Source organism: Labrus bergylta, chromosome 2, assembly GCF_963930695.1.
Source record: "Labrus bergylta chromosome 2, fLabBer1.1, whole genome shotgun sequence".
Taxonomy (NCBI): Eukaryota; Metazoa; Chordata; class Actinopteri; order Labriformes; family Labridae; genus Labrus; species Labrus bergylta.
Genome location: NC_089196.1, coordinates 33,293,207 through 33,317,695, shown reverse-complemented (window position 1 = coordinate 33,317,695; position 24,489 = coordinate 33,293,207). Strand labels below are relative to the sequence as shown.

Below are 24,489 nucleotides of genomic sequence, written 5' to 3'. Positions count from 1 at the left end.
ACACCTGTTACAGAGGTCAGGCTGGGGTCTCTTAGTTTGAAGGAACCTCCTCCTTTTATCACCTGTGCCAGATGCCCTGCTCATCCACTGTGGTAGAAATGACTTTACACCAGCAGCTCTCCCAGATGAAGAGTCCTCTCTGCCATCACCCAGAGGAGCTGATCGACGTCTGAAGAAGGTGGACAGAGTCTGGAGCTTTGTGACAGTGAACAGTGAGAAGGCTACCATAGTCATCTTCAGATAAAACACAGAGATCCAGGTCAATATTTAATTTATTTTTCTTTACATGATGTTGCCCTGTGTTTGAAAGGCCAGATGCTGGAGGGTTGTGTTGGATTTGCTTTTCCATCATATTTTAACAGTCAAACAATCATCCAGGATCTCTTTACTTTATTTGATTTTTGTTTGGATTTCTTTGTCAAATTATGTGTTATACTTTCTCCTATGTCCCAGCAGTTTGACCTGATGGTCTCCCTTACTTCCACATGGTTAATGAAGCCAGTTTATTGAAGATTTCTTTTCATAAAATGTTTAAATAAACTTTTTTAAAATCTGATATGACTGTTTCTGATTAACTGGAGTACAACAAAGTGTTGGTCACAGTAAAATCATTTAGCAGTTAAGTTTATAGCTCACATTTGAAAAGGCCTTGAACTGACATTAATTTCTTATTGACCAACAACAGCTAAGACAACAGCAAAGCTAACAGACGAGCTCAGCTGGTCTCGTCTGAGATAAATGGCCTTCAAACTTATTTAATATTAAACATTTAAAGCCAATAAGCATAGCAAGATACATATGAGATTCCATTTCAATTTATTCAATCACAGACTTGTCAAACAGTCTGGCATGTTGTGCTGCTGTTTTCAAGAGTTAATAACTGAAGAGAAGAAGACCATCGAGAGAGGACAGGAAACGCTCAGGGGACGAGTCCTCCATGTTGTCGGGGGACGAGTCCTCCATGTTGTCGGGGGACGAGTCCTCCATGTTGTCGGGGGACGAGTCCTCCATGTTGTCGGGGGACGAGTCCTCCACGTTGTCGGGGGACGAGTCCTCCACGTTGTCGGGGGACGAGTCCTCCACGTTGTCGGGGGACGAGTCCTCCACGTTGTCAGGGGACGAGTCCTCCACGTTGTCAGGGGACGAGTCCTCCACGTTGTCAGGGGACGAGTCCTCCATGTTGTCAGGGGTTGCTGATGGATCTGAATCTGAGAGCATCTTCTGTAATAAAGAAAAACAATCACTGAGTTAAATGTAAAGTATAATGAATTTTACTGTGATGTTTCTGCCTCAGACCTGAAATCAGATCTGTCCTCAGGTTCTGCTAAACTTCAGGTTCTAAAGTTTGTTTTTAAGACAGGAGAACTATTTAAGAGAAAAAACTAAATATATAATAAGACATGATGAATTCAATAATATGATCAGCTTTATGAATTTATGTTTTAAGACAAAAGTGTTCCTGCCACTTTCTATTGAAGAGTATTTTAAACTGTCATCACATGGGCCAGCCTGATAAATTAAACTAATCTTAAATATTCTCATATAATCAGAGAGCCAATTTGTGTGCAGAACCTCACCGGAGCTGGAATCAGAGTCTGGACTGCTGTTTCCTTTGAGCATTGATTTCCTTGAAGACAGAAAGAAGAACAATTTAAACATGAACTTCTTGCAGAACCATAGAGGCTGTTAAAATCTTCTGCTAGTCTTCCTTACATTTTAGGAAGGATTATAAATTGTTACTAAAATTACTTTGATGCCGATAGCGGTTACAATAACACGGTCCAATCATATGAGAGATCATTTTACCTTTGAGTCCTCTGTGAAGGCGTTCTCTTCAGAATCAGCACTGCAAAGACAAGATGATGGCGTCCACCTTCACAAGCTGCTGCTTCAGTCTGGCTGCATCATGGTCTCCTACAGGAACACCACAGAAATACAATCAAAGTACTTATTTATCAGAGGATGTACTGTATGCAAAGTAGAATCTTTTTAGCTGTAATTCCTCAAAAAGATTTGAGACTGCTTTGTTATTTGAGAGCACAGATTGTTTCTTTTCCCTTCTCTCTGTTTGCCTGTACATGACCTTTCAGTGCTGTAGAAGATGCTACAGTAAATCCTGGATCAGCTGTGTGGATGGTGTGACTGTGTGGTAAAGCTTTGTTAAAGTTGTCACACACATACTCATATGTCTTTGGAGAGTAAAAGTGCAGTGTGGTGGCAAACTGCTTATAAAATATAAAATAGTATTTTATTGGTGAGGTGCCCCAATCAAAGCGTCCTACAGAGTATCAGCAGCTTTAGAGGGAGGAGACGAGCGCATTATGGAGAGGAGCGCACCGCAGGGGGCGAGCTGGGGGAGAGACGCACAACCTGAGAAAAAGGAAATCCCTGTTTAAAATATAATGTTGGTGAGAAGAGGGAAATAGGACGACATAAATGTAAATGTTGAAATTGTTTTGAATACAGAGGCTGTGAATGTTCAGTTTTCTTTGGCTATAAAAAGACAACAACAGCCTGTAGTTTAATCCTGGTGTTTCTCTTCGTTAACGATTATTGAAGCGAAATCAAAAATAAATGCATGACATTTAAAACTTATTAACATGTGTGGGGGAAAACGTGATCTTTATGTCTTCTTTTATTGTCTCCTCCTAACGTCAATAACAGCAGCATGTTGTGTGTAACACTGGTCTCCTGCATTAACACCTTCCTTTCAAAGGTGTTAAATACAGACACAGTCACAATCACCGCAATGTTTGTCAGGTTTTGTCAATTTTTAGAACAATTTCTCAATGAGCATCATTAAATTTACAATATGATCAACTTGTGACTGTTGAATTGGTCGTGTGTGGAAGACAATGCAGAATATTTATCAGTTTAAGCAGCATGATGCTCGGTTAATATTACATTACACCACCGCAGGTTGTTGATGTTTGTGTTCACGTTTCGGTTAGTCTCTTAAATCAGTAACAGTTATATTAAATCACATCTTACCTTTAGTTTTATCTGGATCTTAAATCAGTAACAGTTATATTAAATCACATCTTACCTTTAGTTTTATCTGGATCTTAAATCAGTAACAGTTATATTAAATCACATCTTACCTTTAGTTTTATCTGGATCTTAAATCAGTAACAGTTATATTGAATCACATCTTACCTTTAGTTTTATCTGGATCTTAAATCAGTAACAGTTATATTAAATCACATCTTACCTTTAGTTTTATCTGGATCTTAAATCAGTAACAGTTATATTAAATCACATCTTACCTTTAGTTTTATCTGGATACATAGAGAAATATTCTCCCCTCGTATATAGTCCTATGAATTTCAGCCTGCACGGTGAAAGTAAAACCTGTTCCTCTCGGTATAGTCCACTTATCACTCAGACTGTAAACATGTACACATTAGTAATGATGCAGGCCAGATTACAATTATGTGACTTTGTTTTTGCCCTACATACTTTTTTGAGACTTTACCAGATGTTTTTATTTTTGCTGTAAAATAACTGTACAGTCAATGAACCGCATCTATGAGCGGATTTTATATTACGATTCTTGGTTTTAAATACAATTTAAATCACAATAACGATATAACAATATCAAGAAACACAGCATGTCAGTTATTAGGTTTGCTCATTTAATAAAATAAAATAAAAAGATAAATCATGCCGGATAAGTAACCTAGCTTTACAACATTTCAGCTAACCTTAGACTGCTTATGTGTTAGCTAGCTAGATAACGACTTTAACCAATGACACATAAATCACTTTTTTATTTATCGAAAAAACTGCAAAGATCCCTTATCTCCCTCAGGTCGGTTAGAACAGTTTACTGCAGAACAACTCATTTTGCCAGCTCAAAAAAGACGAAAACACTGAACGGAAAAATTCAATGGCGTCTCGGCTTTCCTTCACTACGTAACTTTTGTTATTCACAAAGAGAGCTACGCAAGATCGGCGGCTGTCAATCATCGTCAAATATGACGTAAAATCCCGCTTTTCAACCTCAAATAACTTATTTAAAACAAACTTCACAGAAAAATGAGCACTTGAACACAATGTAGGGTGATAATAACTAATGATCACAGCAGAGTTTAGGTTTGGAAAAAAATTATATGACGAGTATTTTAACTTTACAGTTTGACCCACATCCCATCTGTTATCACTGAGGAGGCGGGGTTTATGACCTATACCGCAGCCAGTCAGTAGGGGGAGCTCTAAAAATAAAAGCTTCACTAGACCGGGGACCTTGTCCCGTCCATTATTTTTACAGTCTATGGGTGAAGAGTGTGTTCTTCAGGTGTGAGCGAGAGGCACGTTATGATGCCGGGGACCGGAGCAGAATAAGCAGGAGAATGTATCAACTTGGAGAGGGAGGGGGGCACGGGGGTAAACTCCCCCACTCACTCCTTTCACGCCGTTATCAGCCGCAACATGATACAATGTTTGCCCCACACACACAAATACACACACACACACACAAATACACACACACACTTGAGTCCCCACAGTTCGCCGAGTCGGGTGACGAGGCTTTTATAGGTTTGGTGACGTGGGGCTGTACTCCTACGTCATACTGTACTCCAAAAAAACTGTTAGAGTTTTTCAAACAGAAGGGCAGACACTATGCACATTTCTAACACAATATTTCAAATTTCAATACTTTGTACTCAAATGTCGAGATTGGGACTTGGATTGATCCATAACACTACTTAATACTCAAATACAGAGGTTTAGAGTTGAAGAAAGTGGTTTTAGGGTTTAGTTACTCTTTAACCAGAGCTGTCTCAGTGCTGCGGTTTGGTCCAAAACCTGACTGGAAGACATCCAAACAGTTGTTCAATATCAAGAAGTTATTTAACTTCTGAAACACAGCTTTGTCTATCATTTGACCTAACAGAGGAAGATTTGATATAGGCCTGTAATGATTCATTATTGTCTAGATTGTTCTTTTCTAGTAGTGGCTTGATGACTGCTGTTTTCAGGGCCTGTGGGAAGACACCTGAGAGACAAGTTTACCATTTGTAACAGATCTGGAGCCATGACTCCTCCTCCTGCTGCCAATATCAAGACAGCAGGAGGAGGACTTTAATTGTTTAATTGTCACTTGTTTTTTATTGGTGAGATCAGAACAATACAGACATTAAAGAAGGGGGTCCATTGTTTTTCTGTAATGTAGAACATTTAACCCCCATTACCACCCCCACCCCCCATTATCACGCCCCCCAACCATGAAACAGACCAGCTGGACAGAGTGAACAGAGTCAGCTGATCTTCAGTCAGCAGTGTTTCTCAGACCGACAGACCACACAGAGACACTGAAGAACCAGGAGACCAGAACATAAACCCAGGATAGAGAGGTTCAGTGAATGTGGTGTTGAAGGTGTGGAGGTGGATCAGTGTGTCAGAGGAGACTCTGTAGAAGGACAGAGAGCCAGCAGGACAGTCCACATACACTGCTACTCTGTGAGAGACGGAGGAGGAGGAGGAGGAGATGTCTGTTCTTCTGTTATTGTGCCTGACATAGTAACCTTCGTCAGAGCAGCTCAGACTCCAGGACTGATCATTAAATCCAAACCAACATTCAGCTCTGCCTCCTTTCCTTCTGATTCCTCTGTAACTCACTGATACATAAACCTCTCCTCTCCACTCGACCTCCCAGTAACAGCGACCAGTCAGACCAGTCCTACACAGCAGCTGAGAACAGTGTTCAAATCTGTCTGGATGATCAGGATATGACTGAAGCTCCTTCACATGTGTCACCTTCCTGTTGTTGTCAGACAGTTTCAGGTTTCTGTTCACTGTGTTTGTGTCCAGTTCCAGCTCACAGGCGTCTGATGGAGAGAACGAGACACAACACAGCTGCAGGTTATCATCTATTCATTCATCAACAACTTTACTGACACTTACTGATAGGGGTGTAAAGGTACACGTACTCGGACCGGACCGTTTCAGTACAGGACTGATCCGAGTACAGAACAAAAGTGCTTTAATCTGTGTTCCCACACGGACCGCAAAGCGGAAGCACACCTCAGGGTGGAGGAAGGCTGCTGCTGCTGGTATGGGACACAGCTTTTAGTTAGTAACTTGTAAAAAAGTTCAAACATAAACTGTGCAGATTAGTAGTTCCTCGAGTCCGGTTGGTCTGGACAGTTGCATATAACCGGGATGGAGTTCTTTTTACGGACTTACTCTTAAGTTTTGTTTTCATTTTCAGCGATGATCCCGCTCAAACTAAGAGCAAAAGGGGAGGAGGAGATGTGATAGGTGTAATTTATTTGAGTCATAAGTTATAAATAAATTCATGGAGAAATAAATGATTTTAGTGACATAAAACAGCGAATTCTTGTAAAAAATGTCATAAAACAATTGTAGAAGTTCATTTAAGTTTAATAATTTGTAAAAGTTATCAGTGTTAAAACAGATTCAGTCTGAAGGATATAAAACACTTTAAAGATTATTTTTTGTTAAAAACCTTTGAAATAGACAGATATGTCTGCCAAGATTTATGAATCTGTCATCTACCTGTAATGTCTATCAAGAGATAATGCATGTGATTGATTAGTTATGCCTGCCGAGGCCGGAAGGGGGAGCTCTCAGCCGCGATGCCTCATTCTGCATGACGCTGACAGAGGAAGCATCGTGTCTTGAGTCCATTTATTCATTTGACCCTTTTTCAGGTAAAAAGATAATATATATATGTGTTTATCTACAAAGGATGTTTCTAGGGATGTTTTCGTGTTTATTGTTAGGAACTTACAGAAAGGTTGATGTTTAAAACGTTGTATTTACATTTGATGGAAGTTCAGTGAGACACTAAGCTAGGTTAGCTCCGTGTTGTATGTCGTGCACACGTCACCACACGAGGTCAGTGTTGGCATGAGCGTGTGTGTAGGTCTGGATGTGTGTGCATATTAAGATTATTAAGAATCTGAAAGTGTTTATAAGAATAGTCATGGTTGAGAATATTCATGTTTAATCGTGTCAGTGAGCATATATATTTTTTTTTGTTAGGAAGAAATTGTTCAACAGAAGAATGAGAAATTAAAGAAAGAAATATGAAGCAAAGTGATAAACAGGATATTTTTGTTTGTATTTTCAACACAGTTGATAATTTTATTTCATTGTACTTACCTGTTATGTTTCATATTTGCCTGTGAAAAGAAATGTTAAAAGAAAGCACCATTGTGACTATGTGGATCATTTTGAAAAAGATCAATTAAATCATTCTGCATGACGCTGACAGAGGAAGCATCGTGTCTTGAGTCCATTTATTCATTTTACCCTTTTTCAGGGCACAACATGGTCAGATTTCCTCTTTGGGTAAAACTTTTACTGCAAACAGAGCAGCTGAAGGCTTTCGCTCCTGTGTGAACTAACATGTGTGACTTCAGACCCCCCTTTTGTCTAAATTGTTTTCCACACTGAGAGCAGCTGAAGGGTTTTTCTCCCGTATGCAGAATCATGTGTATAGTCAGATCTCTTTGTCGGTAAAATGTTTTACCACACTCAGAGCATCTAAAGGATTTCTCTCTGTGAATTGCCATGTGATATGTCAGACTGGCCTTAAGGTTAAATATTTTCTCACATTGAGAGCAGCTGAAGGGTTTTTCTCCAGTGTGAATCATCATGTGTCTGGTCAAATTTCCTTTCGCGTTAAATATTTTACCGCACTCCGAGCACCTATGTGGTCTCTTACCAGTCTGTAGTTTCTTATTTTTAAAGTTTAATTCTGACAGATCTTCTCTTGTCTCTTGTCTCATGACTGTCATCAGTCTTGACCTCAGTCACTGGTTGTAAACGTCTCTCTGGATCTGAGTACCACTCTGGTTCTGCTCCTCCACAGTCCTCTCCATCACCTCCTGCTTCCATCTGTTCAGTTTGTCTCTGATGAAGCTGTGAGGACTGAGGTTTCTCTTCACCATCTTCACTCTTCACAGAGACAGGAGTGAAGGGGAACTTGGTGGTATCAGCCTCCTCCAGTTCTTGAAGCTGTTCTTCCTCCTGACTGCTCCACAGTTCCTCATGTTCTTCTTTAATGTGTTGGGGCTTATTCCTGGAGAGTGGGCAGCCTGGGTTCAAATCCGACCTGTGGCTCCTTTCCCACAAGTCATTCCCCATTCTCTCTCTTTGGTTTCTGATTCTGTCCTACCTACCAAAAAATCTTGTTTAAAATTATTTTTATTTTTTAAACTTTGTTGTAAGTTATTATGTTTTTCTAAAAACCCATACGCAAAAAGTTCTTATCAGAAGAATGTTTATTTATAAATCATGTCTCAGGGCCCCTCCCCCCTCCAGCTGCACTACATGGACTATTCCATCATGACCCTCAGGTCTTATGGTGCATTCAGGTGCTGCTCAGGTGCTCCAAGTTTCCGAGTTAGGAAGTCGTTCTTTCGACATGATTTCAGTTCAGTTGCGTTGATGCTCCAAAGAAGATCAGTGAAATGTTACTGTTACAGTTATATTTGAGCAAAAAGTTGATGGTCAATACGTGAATTAATAAAAAGTATGTTAACATTAACTAAACATATTTTCCCCCCTATGTGATGACGTCAAGTCGGGAAGTCGAGCAATTCTTCTTTCTCAGTCAAGAAGGCACCAACTTCAAAATGTATTTCACATTTCTACATATATGACCCAATGTCAATACAGGTTCATGTTTCAACAGGTGAAGTATCTCTTTAAAGAAATGATTGACACGGCATCACAGAGAGAGAGAAAAGAGACTAGAGCGAAAGAGATAGAAGATAGAAACTAATGAACAAGCCAGTATGAAGTGAAGCTTATCTAGCAGAGCAGAAAAAAGGATGTAGAGGGAGGAAAAAGAGAGGTTGATGTCCAAGCTGCCAAAAGTTAGAACTGTTTTTTACAACAGTAGGCAACCAGGCCCCGAAGTCCTGTGACGTCATGAACACAAGATTACAGATTCCTACAAGTGGAGACGATGAAATAAAGAAACACACACAGGAGACAAAGGAGATGAAGAGAAATACAGACAGAGAGGAAGAAGAGAAATACAGACAGAGAGGATGAAGAGAAATACAGACAGAGAGGAAGAAGAGAAATACAGACAGAGAGGAAGAGGAGAAATACAGACAGAGAGGAAGAAGAGAAATACAGACAGAGAGGAAGAAGAGAAATACAGACAGAGAGGATGAAGAGAAATACAGACAGAGAGGAAGAAGAGAAATACAGACAGAGAGGAAGAGGAGAAATACAGACAGAGAGGAAGAAGAGAAATACAGACAGAGAGGATGAAGAGAAATACAAAGACAGAGAGGATGAAGAGAAATACAGACAGAGAGGAAGAAGAGAAATACAGACAGAGAGGAAGAGGAGAAATACAGACAGAGAGGAAGAAGAGAAATACAGAGACAGAGAGGAAGAAGAGAAATACAGACAGAGAGGAAGAAGAGAAATACAGACAGAGAGGAAGAAGAGAAATACAGACAGAGAGGATGATAAATATCAGAGTATCAGCTGTTGCAGTGAGTCGCTGTACTTCTTTCTGTAAAGGTTAAACGTCATCAGTGCATGCAGACAGGCTTTCCTCCATACCTTTTACCGTGACACTCAACGTAGACAGAGAGGATGTAATGGACTCTCTGTATTCCTTTAGCTCGGACCTGGCTGCCGTAATGTCGGCTCTAATGACTGCCATTTCACTCTCCAACACAGCCCGGACCTCAATCTTCAGAGTCTCTATCAAATCTTTGAGCAGGGAGGACAGAAGCTCACTTTGAAAAGTCTCCGTGTCCGTCGTAGATGCGGCTGCAGCTGAGGCTGCTTCTCCCCGGGGAGGTTTTTCAGTGGAGGCCGCGGTCGGAGTACGAGTTGAAGGCCTCGTGGTTAAAAGAGATGTTTTTCTTCCTTTGGATGATTTAGCAGACATTTTGTTCAGTTTGTCTCAGTACAATGCAACAGGAGACTGAGTTACCTCCAAGTTTTCTTCTCAAAGTGTGTCAAAAATTATACTTTAAAAAGGTTGCTCTGCAGTGCTCTGAAACAAATCTACTCACTTCATCGCCTGCTCTTCTTCCTCTTCTTCTTCAAGGTTTTATGGCGGTTGGCAAACAACAAACTGGTGCTTTTCTGCCACCTACTGGTCAGGAGTGTGGATCAAAATATCTATTATGTACTATTTTCTGTAAATAATAATAACCAGATAAAAATCTATTATATCTTGTCAACCAACTGGGTTTGTCCTACAGCTTCATTTTCTAAGTTATTTTGTAAGATATCTATTAAATCCAAATATACTTTAAAGTCTTTATATGTGATTTTTCACACTTAAATATAATATAAATCAAGTATATCCTCTGAAAATAACTCTGTGAGTCATGACTGTCTACAATGGGTGTAGCACCCGAGTCCCACTGTCTGTGATGTTTTCAGAGTTATCAGAGTCCTATCTTCAGTTTGTTTACATCGCCCGGACGGCTGGCTGACTCCTCCCCTGGTGTATAAAAGTTGTTTAATTGAGGGACTAGAGAAAAGAAGAATAACATTAAAAAAAATGGAGACTTTTTATCATTAAACGTATTTTCTTACCAAGTGTTTGTTGTGATTGAGTGATGCTTAGATTTTTAACCTGAGCAGAGCCATTAGCTTTGTGAAGTTACGTGACCTCTCTCTCTCTCTCTCTCTCTCTCTGATCTATTTTCATTAATACACACACACACACACACACACACTCACACACACACACACACAGTTTGTATCACAATCAGACAGGCTCTACCCATGCTTATTTATTTAACTCGCCTGTCTTCAGCAGCCTCTGTCACTGATTTGTGTTCTGAAGAATGGGGTCCAAATGAGCCCATATTGGCGTCACCTGCTGATGTGACCCTCCAAAAGTGGACTGACTGGATTTCATTGTAGTATTTACAAGAACAACTTTCACTGAAATCTGTGTGGATCAGGGCATCTTTAGCAGTGAGGTTCAGGAATATTCAAAAGGTGCCTCTTGAAGTTAAAAAGCCTGTTTTGGAATTGTACCACATGCTCATCCTCTGGCATTGGAACATCTTTTTTAACGATGATTGTACTCACTTTAGTCTCTCCACTTTGAGATTTCCACCTTCTCCTGACATCCCTGGGGCAGGGTCACCACCTTACATGAAGACCTGTTCAAGGGATATACAGACACATGCCTTTGGGCTGCTGCAGACAGTGCTGTCAGACATTTCTTCTATGCTTCTTCAGTTTACAATACCCAGCTTGTAGATTATATTTGCCATGAACTACAAATTTCACGTGTCTTACATTGGCACGTCTCTCTCTTTTGGTGGAACAACCCAAAATGGTCTCTGACCACAGAGGAAGGCATAGGTAATGTGTTGGTGCTCTGACACATATTACTTGTAGAGAGTAAGTAAAGTATCAGACAGTAGCCTCCTCTGTCTCTTTAGTTATTGTGTCCCTCTTGCCTGTAGTCGTTCTGCTGACATCATCCCTGAGGAGAAACTGTCTGACTGATTTAGCTCTCTTCATTTTGCGACTTTCTTGGACCATTTTTCAAATGGCTTGAGAATCACATCCAATAAGCTTCTTGCAGTATGTCTTATTTTATTTATATATATATATATATACATATATATTTTTTTCTTGTTAATTTTTCTTTTGAATAATACCAATAAAGTAATATTTGATCGTTTTGATCAGGACTGAAGTTGATCAAAAGATTTAACCTAAAAAAGCAGAAAAAAATTAATCTGTACTATTTTTATAGCAGTTTTGGGAAGTGAACATTTTTGTCCTTAATGACTCAAGAGGGTAGTACATTTTAAATCTGATGCTACACAAAAACTAATAATGCATCAAAGTAAATATTTTGTATAATCTTTGACATATCCAAGACTGATTTAAAAAAAATCCACAAAACACCAAATATTTGTTATATGGAAAATAACTTTTTTTTTCATAAATAACAACAGTGATCAAGTAATGAAATTGGCATCTAAAGGGTTAAAATCCTCAAAATGATTCAATGTTTGGTAGTTTTGAGCAGGGCTGAAGTTGTTTAAGAGATTTATGCAGAAAGAAGGAACAAAGAAATTAATCTGTTCTATTTTTATAGCAGATTTTTGGAAGTGAACATTTTTGTCCTCAATGACTGAAGAGGGTAGTAAATTAAACTGATGCCTGAGGGTTTGAAGTGTGTCTTATACAGCAGATTTGATGGTAATAACAACTTATTTAAAGGACCTTCATATAAAGTGTTACCCAAGAAGAACTTAGACTGAGGTTCTGTCTGTGTTTAAACAGATGTCATGAAACACTTTAGACTGTGTGTGGGGTGAGCGAGTGAGGAGAGAGAGTACGAGGTGAGAGAGTGTGTTCTTCAGGTGTGAGCGAGAGGCACGTTATGATGCCGGGGACCGGAGCAGAATAAGCAGGAGAATGTATCAACTTGGAGAGGGAGGGGGGCACGGGGGTAAACTCCCCCACTCACTCCTTTCACGCCGTTATCAGCCGCAACATGATACAATGTTTGCTCCACACACACAAATACACACACACACTTGAGTCCCCACAGTTCGCCGAGTCGGGTGTCGAGGCTTTTATAGGTTTGGTGACGTGGGGCTGTACTCCTACGTCATACTGTACTCCAAAAAAACTGTTAGAGTTTTTCAAACAGAAGGGCAGACACTATGCACATTTCTAACACAATATTTCAAATTTCAATACTTTGTACTCAAATGTCGAGATTGGGACTTGGATTGATACATAACACTACTTAATACTCAAATACAGAGGTTAAGAGTTGAAGAAAGTGGTTTTAGGGTTTAGTTACTCTTTAACCAGAGCTGTCTCAGTGCTGCGGTTTGGTCCAAAACCTGACTGGAAGACATCCAAACAGTTGTTCAATATCAAGAAGTTATTTAACTTCTGAAACACAGCTTTGTCTATCATTTGACCTAACAGAGGAAGATTTGATATAGGCCTGTAATTATTCATTATTGTCTAGATTGTTCTTTTCTAGTAGTGGCTTGATGACTGCTGTTTTCAGGGCCTGTGGGAAGACACCTGAGAGACAAGTTTACCATTTGTAACAGATCTGGAGCCATGACTCCTCCTCCTGCTGCCAATATCAAGACAGCAGGAGGAGGACTTTAATTGTTTCATTGTCACTTGTTTTTTATTGGTGAGATCAGAACAATACAGACATTAAAGAAGGGGGTCCATTGTTTTTCTGTAATGTAGAACATTTAACCCCCATTACCACCCCCACCCCCCATTATCACACCCCCCAACCATGAAACAGACCAGCTGGACAGAGTGAACAGAGTCAGCTGATCTTCAGTCAGCAGTGTTTCTCAGACTGACAGACGACACAGAGACACTGAAGAGCCAGGAGAACAGAACCCAAACCCAGGATAGAGAGGTTCAGTGAATGTGGTGTTGAAGGTGTGGAGGTGGATCAGTGTGTCAGAGGAGACTCTGTAGAAGGACAGAGAGCCAGCAGGACAGTCCACATACACTGCTACTCTGTTAGAGACAGAGGAGGAGGAGGAGGAGGAGGAGGAGGAGGAGGAGGAGGAAGAGGAAGAGGAGGAGGAGATCTCTGTTCTTATGTTCTTGTGACAGACATAGTAACCTTCATCAGAGCAGATCAGACTCCAGGACTGATCATTAAATCCAAACACACATTCATCACTGTCTCCTCTCCTTCTGATTCCTCTGTAACTCACTGATACATCAACCTTTCCTCTCCACTCGACCTCCCAGTAACAGCGACCAGTCAGACCAGTCCTACACAGCAGCTGAGACCAGTATTCAAATCTGTCTGGATGATAAGGATATGACTGAAGCTCCTCCACACGTGTCACCTTCCTGTTGTTGTCAGACAGTTTGAGGTTTCTGTTCACTGTGTTTGTGTCCAGTTCCAGCTCACAGGCGTCTGATGGAGAGAACGAGACACAACACAGCTGCAGGTTATCATCTGTTCATTCATCAACAACTTTACTGACACTTACTGATAGGGGTGTAAAGGTACACGTACTCGGACCGGACCGTTTCAGTACAGGACTGATCCGAGTACACGCTGAACAAAAGTGATTTAATCTGTGTTCCCACACGGACCACAAAGCAGAAGCACACCTCAGGGTGGAGGAAGGCTGCGGCTGCTGGTATGGGACACAGCTTTTAGTTAGTAACTTGTAAAAAAGTTCAAACATAAACTGTGCAAACTGTGCAGATTAGTAGTTCCTCGAGTCCTGTTGGTCTGGACAGTTGCATATAACCGGGATGGAGTTCTTTTTACGGACTTACTCTTAAGTTTTGTTTTCATTTTCAGCGATGATCCCGCTCAAACTAAGAGCAAAAGGGGAGGGGGAGACGCGTCTGTGTGGGAGAATAACCTGCAGCATGATAGAATGAACACCTCCCTCCCCATTCCCACAATAATGGACAAAGAGACGTTGACAAGACGAGAGTAGTGTGCCGTTGTTGTTCAGCGGACATCGGGTACGTCACAGGCAACACGTCCAACTTATTAAAGCACTTGAAAAGGCACCACGTGAACGTAAACATCACTGCAACTAGGAAAAAACAGACAGCCTTTTGCTAGTAATTCTAAACGGGCCAAAGCCATAAAAAATGCCATTGAAGTTCTTATATCGACAGAGGGAAATATTAATAGTTCTGAAACTACACTGTCCCAGATGTGATTAGGTTTATTATGTGCTCAAAGAGCATTCAAAAAAGTGTTGCCTTCATAAACTAAAAGGTGGAAGTGTAATTTAAAAGAAATATTTTTATATATAGGCTATATTAATGACTTCATTTCATTCTAAAATACTTTATTTCATTCATATCTTTTATTTATTGGAGACTCTTTTGGTTGAAGGAAGCAGCATAAGTTTATTTTATGTTTTTTTTACAATGTTTAATTTAAAATGTTATTAAAAAGTAACCTGAGCAGGTGTACAAGTCTGAACTGTCGATGCTGCACTTAGTCCAATGTGTAAAAGGGAAATTATAAATGTTCCTAATAAAGAAAAAAAAGCGTTGCATCAGGTCCCTTTACTGTAGTGAAAATGTACCAAACCAAAGCTTCAAAACTGAGAACTGTACCGAACTGAAATGTTTGTGTACCGTTACACCCCTACTTACTGAGAGCCAATCAAACTTACAGTTCATATTCAGCACTGAATGATGTTTGACAGCACTGAAATGTAATAATCCACTTCTAATCAAGTTCAAATGGAGTTACCATGGCAGCCAGGAAGAATGGAGATCCAAATCAACAAACACATGCGGTGAATAAAGTCTGACTAATCAAAGTGCAGCACAAAGAATCTATGAACCATCTGCTGTCTCCAACTGTTCTGTCCTCAGAGGTCACATTCAGCACAAACAGGAGCCTCATTTCCACTTTCACTGTCACACACAATGTGATGGCAGCAGGAGTGTGCCACGTCCCTTTGTCCTGTCTAACTACTTTTAAACTGTGTTTCTGAAGTCATGGAGACCATTTCTTTTCCATCAATCTAGGCTCTACAACATACATGTTTTTGTTTTAATGTAAATTTAACTGGACTGGATGAACAGATCGAAATCTGAAGAAACAGATGACAACTCAGTCCTTGTGAGTTTTTCTCTTCTTGTCTAAGGTGTAGGCCACGCCGTCCCGACCTCACCTGGCCACCTGGCGGCCTGCAGCTGACTTGTGTATTGTTGTTGGATGTTCCTGCTGGCCTGTACTATGGTGATCGTGGACTTTGCTGTGTGCCTTACTGTCTGCACAGCCAGAAAACGAGGAGGAGAGCTAGCTTATGTCTCTAAAGATATTCTGTTTCTATTTCATCACTGAATTCACGTCTGGATGTTTTTGAGGAGAGAACTTGATGTTGGAGACTCTGCATATTTACATGTTTATGAAAATGAACGTCAAATCAAAAATGATTTCTGTTGTTTTTAAAGTTGATGAGCTCCACGAGCTCGACTACGAGCAGCCGGCCAGCAGCCAACATCAAAATGTGAAATGTCACAAAAACTGCATGTTGTAAAATATACATTTCTATTGGATGTGATGAATGGTGATTTTCTATTCACTGGATTATCACTTTTATTTCAGTTTACATTTTTTATTTCATATTTAAACTCTCATGAGTTTCCATCACCCTCACTTTTATCATCACTTTGTGTTACTTCCAGCCCTCATCCTGTTGTAGTTTGAAAGGTTTAATCATAACAGAAACACAATCTGGACAGCAGCAGGCACAAACCAATAGTTATCTAACCTCTGAATTTAGCCAAGTCATAAGATCATGTTCTGATACACACACACAAACACACACACACACACACTCTTTCCTGTTAAGAGACCAGTTGTCTGTCCAGGAAACTTCTAGGAAATGGTCTTCATATAGCACACATGTTGTAATTGCTCAGTGTGTTGATTGCCCATAAAAGGATGATTGGGATGTTATAAAAGTTCCGGTTGAGCGAGGACGCTGGCGTGTATGTCGCCGCTTCACGATCCGTGACAAAAATGGTGTTTCTTTTGTGCTATCTATGCTTCTCCCTCCTACTTATCCTCTACTAACAGTCTGCAAACAGATCGACTTTGCTGCTGCTTTCAGTTTGTGTAAACTGACAGCTACTCACCATCTATGACGATCAGCTGTTAGCGCTAGCCGCCGATCAGCTGATAGCTTCTCGCACAGCTATCAGGATATCCTCACCAGTCTGTGATCACTGGACCCTCGCCTGCCTTATTGGTGACCATGCTATCCCCACTGTAGTGTCTGACCGGCGCCATCATCACAACAAATCACACGTGCACAGCAGAAACCTGATACCTGTTGTTGTGTGTGTTGACAGAACCACTCCTCTCTCCCCCTCTGCTTCAGAATACACCACCGCCTCATTTATGCTGCAGAATGCTCGCTCCCTTAACAACAAAGCAAACCTATTTCACTAAATATCAAACTTTACTGACAGATCCACGTCATCAGAATCATTCAAACCGATGGTTTTATTTAGGCTATAATCGCGCATGTAGTGAGCCGTTTCCAATAAGTAACTTTCAATATGACAATAAATAAACATCAAATAAAAATAAAAAATAAAAGTCTGCCACATACATATTGCATCAGCGCCGTCTCGCCTTCATTATCCCGGACGGACCTCAGAGGACCGGACTTATACACTAATGTAATCACTGATGTAGAGTTAAACATTAGACTAACACAAAGACCATAGAGCCTCCAGTTTTCATTCATATATTTCAATATCTTGCATTTATCATCAATTGTGATTTTTAGTTTTAATAAAGAGTGCACAGAGACATGGCGATGGCTTCACACATTTCACCTCCTCCATACTCAGCACATCTTCATCAGCTGCATGTATTTATTCTGTAAATAATTCAAGTGTGGACATTAAGTCGGGGCATCTCTGACACGATCATTAAGCCATATATTTGATCATAATTAGTCACAGTGCAGACGGAGATGCCCACGAAAATATGTGGCCAACAATTCAAAGTTTTTGTTGGTTGATCAAACCTTTGATTAATAATATGATAGAGTGAGGGAGAATGCTGACTGACGTGTCCTCTCTGCCACTATATGAAGAAATCAGTGTGGGTCCTGTAAACATGTAAACATTGCAGATATACTCGTGCGTAATGATGAAAGGTGGATGTTTTGGCACATAGGACAGCGTGAATGCAGCAGCGACGTGGTGTCATTCTCTGAATTTTCTTCAGTTCGTGATCCTCCTGCTGCAGCAAACTACCGATATGTCCATTTTATCCTTCACTTCATTCACAAGTTCCTTTGTTTCTGGGTCAGAAAGTTTCGTTTCTTCGTCTAAACTTCCGTTTTCGTGATCCAACGCTGGAAACCTTTGAACCCTCGTTTGGATGCATTTTCATTCACAAGCTGCTTTGCATTGACCGTTTATGGTTGAATGTGGGCGTGTAGAGGGCGGAACATGGGACTAATCTACGTGCGCACATTTCCAGGTGGATGGTGATTTATAAAGGGAACATTGCGTGCAGGTGTGCGTACGAACGGTTTTATAACTCTGAATCATTTTGTGCGCACGCCATTTCTGGGTTTTTGGCACACGTACATTTTTAGTATGAATTTTACGCACTCTTTTATAAATGAGACCCCTGGTCATTTTTAAAAACCTCCTCAAACACCATCTGTTCACCAAAGCATTCAGCCTCATCTAACACTCCCCTCAGCTGATCACCCACTCCCTTTCTCCTTCATTTGTTTGTCTAGTGTTTCTATCCTTTCTCTTTTCTGTTTGTGTTTTTCTATTCCTCTCTTGTTGTCTCCCATTACGCCCCCCCCCCCCCCCACACACACACACACACACACACACACACACACACACACACACACACACACACACACACACACACACACACACACACACACACACACTTTGTAAAGCATCCTTGGTTTTCATGAAAGGCGCTATATAAATCTAAGTTATTGTTATTAACTTCTCAGAGAGAAATAAACAAATCCTCTATTCACAAGCCATAGTCTCTGTCTGATTGTTCAAGAGCATTTACTCTTCTACACTCCAACATGTGCTGCTGTGTTCTGATGAAGAGAAATGAAAACACACTCACACTTCCTCAGACCAGGATCCAGTCTGTGCAGTCCACTATGGTCCAACCTGGAGGAAGAAACCAGATCAGAATCTATTTCATACATCTTCATTTAAATCCAGCATCAGACAAGAAGCAGAGTTCATCATTCAGAAACAGTGAGACAGCTTCTGTGTGTCTGTCTGTACCTCAGTGTCTCCAGTCTGCAGTGTGGATCCTCCAGTCCAGCAGACAGCAGCTTCTCTCCTTGTTCTCCTGGATGATTGTAGCTCAGGTCCAGATGTCTCAGGGGGGAGGAGCTTAGAGCTGAGGCCAGAGACGCACAACCTTCTTCTGTGATCAGACAACCTGACAGACTACACACACACACACACACACACACACACACACACACACACACACACACACACACACACACACACACACACACACACACACACACACACACACACACACACACACACCATGCTTAACATCCATTGGTCCATTCTTCTCTGTTTTACCAGTAACATCCCGTCATAACCATGCAGCTGAACAGAATAGACTTCATAATCTGATACTAATCAATATTTACTCTGGTGACAAATAGTGAAGGTAAGACAGAGCGTGAGATAAACACACAGACTGCTTTGACATCAGCAGTGATGTAGAAACAGTTCTGAACTGTTTCATCTGAAATAAAGATTCTTTAGTTCTTTATGTTCCAAACATTATCCATGGTTTGTTTGTTGGTGGGGAAAGAACTTCATATTTAACTTTCTTTATTCCAGTCCAGCTTCCTCAGACTAAAAGACTGAGAGCTATAGAACGAGCTCAGAGCTTTACAGCTTTAATGTGGAAACATATAGGAAAACTTTAAACCACCACCAAGGCCCATTTAATAAATGATTCATCAAGAAAACGTGATCTTAGATGAATAATGTGGATCAGCAGCACACTAACCTGAGAGTGTCCAGTCTACAGAGTGGACTCTTTAATCCAGTAGACAGCAGCTTCACTCCTGAATCATGCAGGTTGTTGTTGCTCAGGTCCAGCTCTCTCAGACTAGAGGACTGGGAGCTGAGGACTGAGGACAGAGCTTCACAGCTTCTCTCTGAGAGGTTACAACCACTCAGCCTGAAGAGGATATGTTTGGTAAGTTAATCAAAATATCAAATAAACTAAGTACATTTAAGCTTATTGGGTAAACTTTCACATGAATAAGTCCTTACCTGAGCGTTTCCAGTGAACAGTGTAGAGTCTTTAAACCACTACACAGCAGCTTCACTCCTGACTCATGCAGGTTGTTGTTGCTCAGGTCCAGCTCTCTCAGACTAGAGGACTGGGAGCTGAGGACTGAGGACAGAGCTTCACAGCTTCTCTCTGAGAGGTTACAACCACTCAGCCTGAAGAGGATATGTTTGGTAAGTTAATCAAAATATCAAATAAACTAAGTACATTTAAGCTTATTGGGTAAACTTTCACATGAATAAGTCCTTACCTGAGCGTTTCCAGTGAACAGTGTAGAGTCTTTAAACCACTACACAGCAGCTTCACTCCTGAATCCTGCAGATTGTTGTTGCTCAGGTCCAGCTCTCTCAGACTAGAGGACTGGGAGCTGAGGACTGAGGACAGAGCTTCACAGCTTCTCTCTGAGAGGTTACAACCACTCAGCCTGAAGAGGATTCAGAAGAACACAAATGAAAGCAATTACAAACTATAGTTGTTATTTCTGAATAAAGAGAACTACATTTGAACTGGATAGTTATGTGAGCACGTACAGAGCTTTGTTTGAAGCTTTGATCACAGGCAGCAGCCTCAGAAGAGCCTCCTCTGAAGCAGAGTATTTCTTCAGGTCAAACACGTCCAGATCTTTTTCTGATGACAGTAAGATGAAGACCAGAGCTGACCACTGAGCAGGAGACAGTTCATCTGTAGAGTGACGTCCTGATCTCAGGGACTGTTGGATCTCCTCCACTAGAGAACGTACATTCAGTTCATTCAGACAGTGGAACAGATTGATGCTTTTCTCTGCAGACAGATCCTCACTGATCTTCTCCTTGATGTACTTGACTGTTTCCTGATTGGTCTTTGAGCCACTTCCTGTGTCTGTCAGCAGACCTCGTATGAGATTCTGATTGGTCTCTAGAGAAAGACCGAGGAGGAAGCGGAGGAACAAGTCCAGGTGTCCATTAGGACTCTGTAAGGCCTGGTCCACAGCACTCTGATATAAATGTGTTGGGTCAGGTTTTTCTCTGAATACTTTAGACCACCAGGATGTTGTTTGATCTTCTGGCATCAGATTGACTCCAGAGTTGATGAAGGTCAGATGGACATGAAGAGCAGCCAGAAACTCCTGAACACTCAGATGGATGAAGCAGAACACCTTGTCCTGGTACAGTCCGCTCTCCTCTTTAAAGATCTGTGTGAACACTCCTGAGTACACTGAGGCTGCTCTGATATCGATGCCACACTCTGTCAGGTCTGAGTCATAGAAGATCAGGTTTCCTTTCTGCAGCTGCTCAAAAGCCAGTTTTCCCAGAGACTTAATCATCTTCCTGCTTTCTGGACTCCAGTGTGGATCTGTCTCAGCTCCTCCATCATACTTGATGTTCTTCAGTTTGGACTGAACCACCAGGAAGTGGATGTACATCTCAGTCAGGGTCTTGGGCAGCTCTCCTCCCTCTCTGGTCTTCAGCACATCCTCCAGAACTGTAGCAGTGATCCAGCAGAAGACTGGGATGTGGCACATGATGTGGAGGCTTCTGGATGTCTTGATGTGGGAGATGATTCTGTTGGCTTCCTCCTCATTTCTGAACCTCTTCCTGAAGTACTCCTCCTTCTGTGGGTCAGTGAACCCTCTGACCTCTGTCACTATGTCAACACACTCAGGAGGGATCTGATTGGCTGCTGCAGGTCTTGTAGTTATCCAGAGGTGAGCAGAGGGAAGCAGTTTCCCCCTGATGAGGTTAGTCAGCAGCACATCCACTGAGGTGGACTCTGTGACATCAGTCAGGGTCTCGTTGTTTTTAAAGTCCAGAGGAAGTCGACACTCATCCAGACCGTCAAAGATGAACACAACCTGGAACTCTTCAAACCTGCAGATTCCTGCTTCTTTGGTTTCAGGAAAGAAGTGATGAACAAGTTCCAACAGGCTGAACTTTTTCTTCTTCAGCACATTCAGCTCTCTGAAAGTGAATGGAAATGTGAAGTGTATGTCCTGGTTGTCTTTGTCTTCAGCCCAGTCCAGAGTGAACTTCTGTGTTAAGACTGTTTTCCCGATGCCAGCCACTCCCTTTGTCATCACTGTTCTGATTGGTTCATCTCTTCCAGGTGAGGCTTTAAAGATGTCTTCTTGTCTGATGGTTGTTTCTGGTCTGTGTGGTTTCCTGGATGCTGTTTCAATCTGTCTGACCTCGTGTTCATCATTGACCTCTCCAGTCCCTCCCTCTGTGATGTAGAGCTCTGTGTAGATCTGGTTGAGAAGGGTTGGGTTTCCTGCTTTAGCAATCCCCTCAAACACACACTGGAACTTCTCCTTCAGGTTAGATTTGAGTTTACGCCGGCACTCTGCAGCGACTGTTCCTGAATAAAGAAAGAACTGAAATCAATGAACAGATCCTGATATAGATGACATGACTATCTGAGTTTGGAACTTTAAAGCTCTTTGTCCTTTTTCTAAAATACTAAATCTCTTAAATTGTTCTTACTGCTCTGCAGACAGTCAGCCAGCTCCTCCTGCTTCATTCTCCTCAGGAAGTGGAGAGTGATCTTCAAAAATGCCTCTTTACAGCTTCTACCCTGCTCTTCATCCTCACTCTGACTCTCTAAGCATTCTGGGTAATCTGGACTCAGAACCCTGTGGACTCTCTTCAGCTCGTTCTTCACAAAGGTGATGATGTTCTCCTCCAGCAGCTGGAACAGAAGGAGACACTGGATATTTAATATAAACTGGTAGAACTCAACATGTGGTTCATCTGTCAGTCTGAAGGTCAGCTGGTCTAAACAGAACAATAACTTAGCATTAAATTATTGTAATGGTAGTATATTAATTAACAATGTGTTGAACACACCATAAAGATGGAGTCCAGGTCTGTTGGATTCTGCTGGTCTGATTGATCTCTGTGAACGTTGGAGCTCTCCTGTTGAACTCTGTGACAGAACATATTACACAAGAAAACAACAGGATATATATAATGAAACTCTGAGCCAAGATATGAGTCTTTAAACAACAGAGACATAACATTAACTTGATTTTTAATTCTGACCTTCCATCAGCAGGACGTCCATCTTTAAAGTCAATAAGACGACTATTAGACCGGTCACTCTTCATGGACACACAGCTGGGTCCAGGAGAGTCTGGTCTCTGTTCCTGCATCCTGATACAAACAAACAGCTGGTTAATGAAAGCATTTCAAACAAAGATAATTTTTAATCAGATTGTTCCAGTTTAAACTGGCAGATGGATAATCAGTAATCAGGAGGCAGAGGTGAAGTTCTCCACAGTTCTCTCTGTTTCTATTAGAACAGTATCTCACTCAGAATACAGCCAACACTGTGTCTGTCCTCAAATTCTTCAGACTGATGAAAGTAAAGTTAACAGAAGACGATTCCAGAGGAGAGGAGTCTGAAAACTGAAGGCTCTACCTCCCATAGTACATTTAGAGACCGAGCAGCATTTACAACGAGCAGCAATTACTATTAGGATACAGAACAGATCAAGATCAAGAACTTGTCCAGAACAACTTCAGGAACCTCAACCTGGAACTCACTTCTGGGACAAAGTCTTCAGACTGACATCACTTCAGATGGGAATAAGTGCTGCTTGCACCATCACAGTAGTTTTTATATTGTGAGTCAGTCCAGAATATGGATCCTACAAGGTTTGTAACAACACTCAAGAGCTTTGAAGATCTTTGTCTGCAGTCTTCATGATACATCTGCTCACCAGTGTCCTGCCAAGATCACTGGACCAAATGTTCAGTATACCACCATGACATCATCCCTAATGTACTAAACATGCCTCAGCTGGACTCAGGTAGCGTTCACTAAATCAAGGATCAAGTGTTAAACTATGTAGTCCAGGAGAAAGTGTAGTCAGATATCAGTACAATGGTCAGCTGGATCAGCAGGATGTATGGACCAGGTAGGTTAGTGAACGTGACCTGAAGCTTTCAATGCCCAACATCTCACCAGCAGAACCTCATCAGGTTCAGGATCTGGGCTGTGGACAAAGTCAGGACATCCAACATCCACCTCGTGGACCATAATCCTCTAATCACAGTTTTTAAACCGTGGCTCCCATCCTTGATGGTGCATGCTTTAAAATGGACGTGCAGAAGCAGACTCTCAGTGAATGAAATCTGATATTGTGGACAGTATGTCTGTTTGTTTTGGTCATCATTGGGAGTGAGGAAGGAGAGGACTTTCATTCTACCTGAGGGAAAAACAAAAATGTTCATTCATTAAAAATGCTTTAATTGGGGTGCTGGTGGCCTAGTGGTTAGTGTGCGTGTCCCATGCAGGGAGACTGTAGCCCTCCAAGCGGGTGGCTCAGGTTCAAATCCGACCTGTGGCTCCTTTCCTGCATGCCATTCCCCATTCTCTCTCTCCTTGATTTCTGACTCTATCTACTGTCCCGTCTCTAAATAACGGAACAAAAAGCCCAAAAATAAAAATTTCCTCAGATTTGTCTCTTTTTAAGGTTTGGCCTATTATTTTGACTTTGTCTAAGAATATTTAGCTTCTTTCTAGTAGGGCTGTTTTTGCTTTAAAGTCATAAAGTCCATCACACTGTCGGATGGTTCTGTGTCAGGCAGGTTAAGTTCTGACAGGGTCGGGGAAATAGTGCGCAGGGAAGGACCCAAATGCAGAAAAAAATGGACTCACAGCTGCAATAAAATGATTCTTTTCCACATTTTACA

At 41.3% G+C, this 24,489-nt stretch overlaps 4 protein-coding genes across 4 annotated transcripts in view; all 4 read right to left on the bottom strand.

The window, feature by feature from the left end:
• Positions 1 to 254: 254 nt before the first annotated feature.
• LOC136181174 (serine-aspartate repeat-containing protein G-like) lies at positions 255 to 11,571 on the bottom strand. Its single transcript, XM_065961732.1, has 4 exons — positions 11,056 to 11,571; positions 1,807 to 1,914; positions 1,578 to 1,627; positions 255 to 1,221 (listed from the first exon to the last, which is right to left on the bottom strand). The coding sequence occupies exon 4, from the start codon at positions 1,216 to 1,218 to the stop codon at positions 874 to 876; it is 345 nt and encodes a 114-aa protein (XP_065817804.1). The 5' UTR covers positions 1,219 to 1,221; positions 1,578 to 1,627; positions 1,807 to 1,914; positions 11,056 to 11,571; the 3' UTR covers positions 255 to 873.
• LOC136181107 (NLR family CARD domain-containing protein 3-like) overlaps positions 4,627 to 24,489 on the bottom strand; it is a 432,016-nt gene continuing 412,153 nt past the window's right edge. Inside the window, exon 11 of the mRNA XM_065961462.1 lies at positions 4,627 to 5,831. Within this exon, the coding sequence (XP_065817534.1) occupies positions 5,290 to 5,831 (542 nt within the window). The 3' untranslated portion in view covers positions 4,627 to 5,289. The remainder of the gene's footprint in view (positions 5,832 to 24,489) is intronic.
• LOC136181168 (ribonuclease inhibitor-like) lies at positions 11,875 to 19,970 on the bottom strand (the record flags this gene model as incomplete). The annotated part of the gene is made up of 5 exons (XM_065961714.1): positions 11,875 to 13,906; positions 18,608 to 18,654; positions 18,775 to 18,942; positions 19,529 to 19,702; positions 19,798 to 19,970. Coding segments are annotated over 5 exons (1,146 nt in total), but the record flags the coding sequence as incomplete, so codon positions are not given.
• LOC136176988 (NLR family CARD domain-containing protein 3-like) overlaps positions 20,048 to 24,489 on the bottom strand; it is a 19,402-nt gene continuing 14,960 nt past the window's right edge. The window contains exons 6-10 of the mRNA XM_065961267.1: positions 22,834 to 22,944; positions 22,639 to 22,717; positions 22,276 to 22,480; positions 20,347 to 22,150; positions 20,048 to 20,240 (exon numbers count right to left, since the gene is read on the bottom strand). Of these exons, the coding sequence (XP_065817339.1) occupies positions 20,063 to 20,240; positions 20,347 to 22,150; positions 22,276 to 22,480; positions 22,639 to 22,717; positions 22,834 to 22,944 (2,377 nt within the window). The 3' untranslated portion in view covers positions 20,048 to 20,062. The remainder of the gene's footprint in view (positions 20,241 to 20,346; positions 22,151 to 22,275; positions 22,481 to 22,638; positions 22,718 to 22,833; positions 22,945 to 24,489) is intronic.